Below are 5,495 nucleotides of genomic sequence, written 5' to 3' on the forward strand. Positions count from 1 at the left end.
TACAATTTAACGAAAATAAATAATTTGCTAAAACATAATACAAGAGGATGCTTGTTCACATTTAGTCATTGAACTTTTTAGAGTGCCGGTCATAAGGGTAAAATGTGAACAGTTTCAATAGTTCAATGATAAATAGATAACGAAAAAAAATTTAGTGACTAAATGTGACAAAAATCGAAAATTTGTTACCCTTTCAAGTCATTATCCCATTAAAAAAAAAAAAAAAAAAAAAAAAAAAAAAAAAAAAAAAATCATTCATTCAATGTTAAAAAAAAAGTTGTTATCTTGACCCTAGGTACCATCTACGTATATGTTAATTTACAAGTAATCTCATCTATCTTCTAGAAGTCTAAAATGGAGTGTTTGAGGCTACTCATCCTCTCTCTTGCTCTCGCCTCTCTTTCTCCGGCGACCAGTCTCAGCCACAACGACCCCAAGTTCCCGTCGACTCAAGCGAGAAAACTGATCAGAGGCCTCAATTTGTTCCCAAAACACTCCATCAACATCGTCGATCGCGATGTCACCAACCGTTCATCTATTCCCAGTTCGAAGATAGTCGAGAAGCCATTTAAATTCCCCAATTTCGTTGATGCAGACAGCGTCACCATTGAAGATTTAGGTCATCATGCTGGTTATTATCAAATTGAACACTCTCATGATGCTCAGTATATTCCTAAAACCCTGTGTTACTCCTATTATTGTTCTTGAAATGCCTCCTTTTTATAAGTTTGCTGATATCATGAGTATCTAGGAACTTTTTCTTCGCGTAAATCAATAAGCTGATTTTCGCGTGGGAGCTTCTCGGCGTTGAACATTGAACCCACATTGTATTTACAGAAATAGTCCTTAAATTATATCCGATTTTACATTTTAGTCCTTCCAAGTTTCAACATTCATATGAGCGGTAGTTACGCGACCATTTTAACCAATTTTGCTACATCTACTCTTGTTTACATTGAAAAAAAATATTTATCTCTGCCACCTTCACGAATTTATTTTAATTCGCGTAAATGGAACTATTTTTTCGTGAATAGAGGTCAGAAAAAGCTATTTCACAATAGATCGAACTTTATTTTTCCGCGAAATAATTGGTTATTTTGTGAAAAAATATTTACCTATTTTGGTCATTTTGTGATTAACTCACTTTGAAAAGCTTTTGAATATGGATCATGTGTTATAGTGCAGTTAATTATATTCGTAGCTAACTATCCATTTATGTCATAGATGCAATTTATTTGATAACTTTCTATATTCAGAAACAGTTACTTTATTCATTTCCCTCATTTTCACTAGCATCTAAGAATAATGTTTGGATTATTTGTAGGATGTTTTACTTTTACTTCGAATCACGCAACAGTGTAAAGGACCCCGTTGTTATCTGGTTGACTGGGGGCCCAGGCTGTAGCAGCGAGCTTGCTCTTTTCTATGAAAACGGGCCTTTCAAAATCGGAGATAACCTGACTCTTGTATGGAATGAGTATGGGTGGGACCAGGTGATAGTTTATTGGTTGAATATTATATTATTTACCATTTGATAATTTTTTAATACTTCTTTTTTCCTATTTCTTGTATGTTGTACACAACAATTAATTAATAATATTGATGTGTAAATTCAGGCATCGAATCTAATATATGTTGACCAACCTACTGGAACTGGCTTTAGTTACAGCTCTGATGTAAGAGACATTCGCTATGATGAAAAAGGAGTCAGTGATGACTTATACGATTTCTTACAGGTCTGTTTCTTTGTCAAATGACCTGTTTGCCCTCCGCAGATGATATTTATATCGATATAATTCTTTTTCAGGCCTTTTTTAAAGAGCATCCTGAACTTGTGGACAACGACTTTTATATTACTGGAGAATCATATGCTGGGCATTACATTCCTGCTGTTGCTTCACGAGTCCACAAAGGAAACAAAAACAAGGAAGGGATACACATAAACCTGAAGGTATCCCTTTGTTTTTTTTTTTTTTTTTTTTTTTTTTTAAAATAATATATGTTTTATTTGTTTACTTTGTGTATTATTGATTTTATGAGTTTATAAAGGGATTTGCCATTGGAAATGGACTCACTGATCCAGCAATTCAGTACAAGGCTTATACTGATTATGCATTGGACATGGGGATAATTACAGAGTCTCAATCTAAACATATCAACTTGATAGTTCCTGTGTGTGAAGCTGCAATAAAGCTTTGTGGTAATGTCTCATCTCTCTCTCTCTCTCTCTCTCTCTTCCTCTTTCTCTCTCACACACATACACACAGTTAGTGGGAAATTTCTTATACTGATATACTTCTTCTTTTGCTCTTTTTTTAGGCACTGATGGGACAGTTTCTTGTGTAGCTGCATATTTGGTTTGCAACTCCATTTTCATTTCGATCACTTCTATTGCATCAGGCAAGATCAATGTAAGCAAATCTGATTCTTTATTTTTGAATGAATTTAAGCGCAAAATAACAACTGATAAACACAATACACAGGACTTCTGCTTTTTCAGTACTATGATATTATCTAACCTATAACATGACACTGATTTTTAATTTGGGTTTTTCAGTACTATGACATAAGAAAGGAGTGTATTGGAAGCTTGTGCTATGACTTCTCAGACATGGAGACACTCCTAAACAAGAAATCTGTTAGAAAAGCTCTTGGAGTTGGAGATGTAGAGTTTGTTTCATGTAGCACTAGTGTCTATCTGGCTATGCTTATGGATTGGATGAGAAATCTTGAAACTGGCATTCCTGCTCTTCTTGAAGATGGAATTAAGTTGCTTGTATACGCTGGAGAATACGATCTAATCTGTAACTGGCTTGGTTAGTTTTCACTCAACACCATTTCTCAAATCAAATGTTAAGCAGGACAAGACATGAAAGAACAGACAGACAAACTGGTGTTAGTGAAACAAAAATTGCAATTTGTTGTCCTACTCGAAAAATTGCAAATCGTTGAAAATAGTCTGAGAAAGCTTGTATTAATTTATTTATAAAAAAAAGGTAATTCGAGATGGGTTCATGCTATGGAATGGAGTGGAACGAAAGAGTTTGGTGCTACTCCTGAAATTCCTTTTGATGTCTCGGGATCTGAAGCGGGCTTACTCAAAAGCTATGGTCCACTGAGTTTCCTCAAGGTATTATGGTGCATTCCTTAGACAGAACAGGTTATACTGTGTTTGACGTACACTACACTGAGTCTTACTAAGACTGATGTGAATGAAATAGGTTCATGATGCTGGTCATATGGTTCCTATGGATCAGCCGAAGGCAGCTCTGGAGATGCTAAAGAGGTGGACAGAGGACTCGCTTTCCAAAACTCCAATGGAGCCTAAATCTCTGGTTTCCTCTATATGATACTATGGATGGGTCTGTGTCTGTTGTTTATAAATAATGTTGGCGGTGGGTTTGGGTCCCACGGATGGTGAGTTTTTTGTAGTCAAATTCTGATGACGTTTTTTTTGTTGAGATAAATAGTAAAAATGTTCTTAATGGTAATTAGTATGCATATTGAGAAGCAAATAAATGTTTGTGCTCATTCATTTTGTGGTGTGGGTATTTTACATTTTCAAAAAATAAAAAACTTAAATATTTATGTTGGTGTATTGTAGAAAGGAAGGTGGTCTTTGTTTTATGTCTGTAAACCTGATCTTTTTTTGTCTATGTTGTTCAAACCACGAGCAAACATTAGCTTATTTTAGTCTTCACAGGCTATGTTTTTCATTGTTCTTTTAGAAGACCGCAAATCTAAAAATGTTTGTACATCCTCTTCTTGGTGTAGATGTAGACTATAGTCTTCTAACATCTTCTGGTGAAGGGTAGAAGAGGAAGAAGTTCTTTGTTATGTTAACATCAGAAAAATGAAAGTGAAAGCATTTTGTTGTTACTGTTTGTTTTGTAAATGAGAGATTTTTAGCTCAAGAATTGCTAATTTCAGTTTATTATGCATGTTTGGGTTTGTGATATATTATAGGTTTCATTTTTAGAAGGGAAATTAACCGAAAAATCCAAGAATATGAAGTTTATTATACATGTCTGGGTTTGTGAGTTTCATTTTTAGAAGGGAAATTAGCCAAAATGTCCAAGAATATGAGCTCTTGAATGTGGGTTTTTGTGTAAGTTTTATTCATAATGTACTCTTCAAGTTGATTTGTTCTTAGTTTATTTATATATATTGTTCAAGTTAATATTCTGTTAGTATATATATATATATATATATATATATATATATATATATATATATATATATATATATATATATATATATTGTTCTTAGTTTATTTATATATATTGTTCAAGTGAATATGAGCTCTATAATGTACCACCACAAACCCATTTTTTCTAACCAGAACAATGATGATCGTCGTCGACATCTTCCCTTATGGTCATCGTTGTCACTTCCGCCATTCTCTCACTGATGAAGAGATGCTTATGGGTCTGAATCCATGCTGATTAATTGAGGAGTGAGTTTACGTAAATCAAATTAAAGGTCTGTCTTCTTCGATCTTTTAATTTCATGGAATCTAAAATAAGTAATTGTGTAGAGTAATTAAGTATATACTCTAGAAATTGATGATTATACATACCATTTTAAGAGATTCCCCTTTCGAGATTGTAGCCATTGTTATTGTTATGTACCAATGTTTACAAGTTAAGATGTTCTTCTGTTAAGGTTACAATTTTCGATAGGGTTCTTGTAATTGATTTGAGACTTGAGACACGATCAATCTAAATTCTAAAAGTAAAAACCGATTCAAATTGGGATAAAAAAACATTTCAAATTGATGGTTGATTTTTAGTTTGAATATGCTATTATACTTGTTCTTCTATGTTTTATTGTAGTGATTTTGAATATAAAAGTCAATTTATGTTAGAATCTTGTTTTGCATATGCTGGCTTTAGTTGTTTTGTTTTTTTAAGCCATTTGAATTGAGTAAAATTATATAAAAAAAAAAAAACTAAAAATTTATTTTGTAGATAATAAGAAGAAAACAAAAACTAAAAGTTGGTGTGTATTTTTTGTAGTGATGTAAGTAGGAACATGTGTTTCTTTCAAATATTCATGATTCAGATATTCTGTTAGAATTTAATGTATGTTAAGATGATGCAGGAATGATGAGGAAACTATGAAAAAAAAGATATGTGATATTTCATTCTTAAAGAATGAAGAAAAACAAAAATATTCTTTCAGAATTTTACGATTCAACATCCAAAAACAGCAATATTCTTTCAGAATTCCAGAATTCAAGAAGAAAACATGGAGAACGAGAGTATTCTAGCAGAATGTTGTTATTTTTTAAGAATGTTATTCATTTTTGTTGATATTCTTTTAGAATATTTATAACTATATTAAAATGTATAAGACTTTTAGTCTGTAAGAATATGTATGATTTTGTATTTAAGTTCATATGTATAAGAATATATTAGAATGTTTTGTTATTTTTCAACATCTAATTCAAGAATTGTGTTTTTCTTCAATAATATTCTATTAGAATAAAATTC

General features: G+C 32.2%; 1 protein-coding gene across 1 annotated transcript; it reads left to right on the plus strand.

Moving 5' to 3' along the window:
- Nucleotides 1-314: 314 nt before the first annotated feature.
- Nucleotides 315-3,535, plus strand: LOC145015105 (serine carboxypeptidase-like). Its single transcript, XM_078973555.1, has 9 exons — nucleotides 315-665; nucleotides 1,325-1,493; nucleotides 1,617-1,736; nucleotides 1,808-1,951; nucleotides 2,050-2,200; nucleotides 2,320-2,411; nucleotides 2,558-2,816; nucleotides 2,997-3,130; nucleotides 3,222-3,535. Exons 1-9 carry the CDS (start codon nucleotides 355-357, stop codon nucleotides 3,348-3,350), a joined length of 1,509 nt encoding a protein of 502 aa, XP_078829681.1. The 5' UTR covers nucleotides 315-354; the 3' UTR covers nucleotides 3,351-3,535.
- Nucleotides 3,536-5,495: the final 1,960 nt, after the last annotated feature.

This window comes from Lactuca saligna, chromosome 9 (genome assembly GCF_052625555.1).
Source record: "Lactuca saligna cultivar CGN05327 chromosome 9, ASM5262555v1, whole genome shotgun sequence".
NCBI classification, from domain to species: Eukaryota; Viridiplantae; Streptophyta; class Magnoliopsida; order Asterales; family Asteraceae; genus Lactuca; species Lactuca saligna.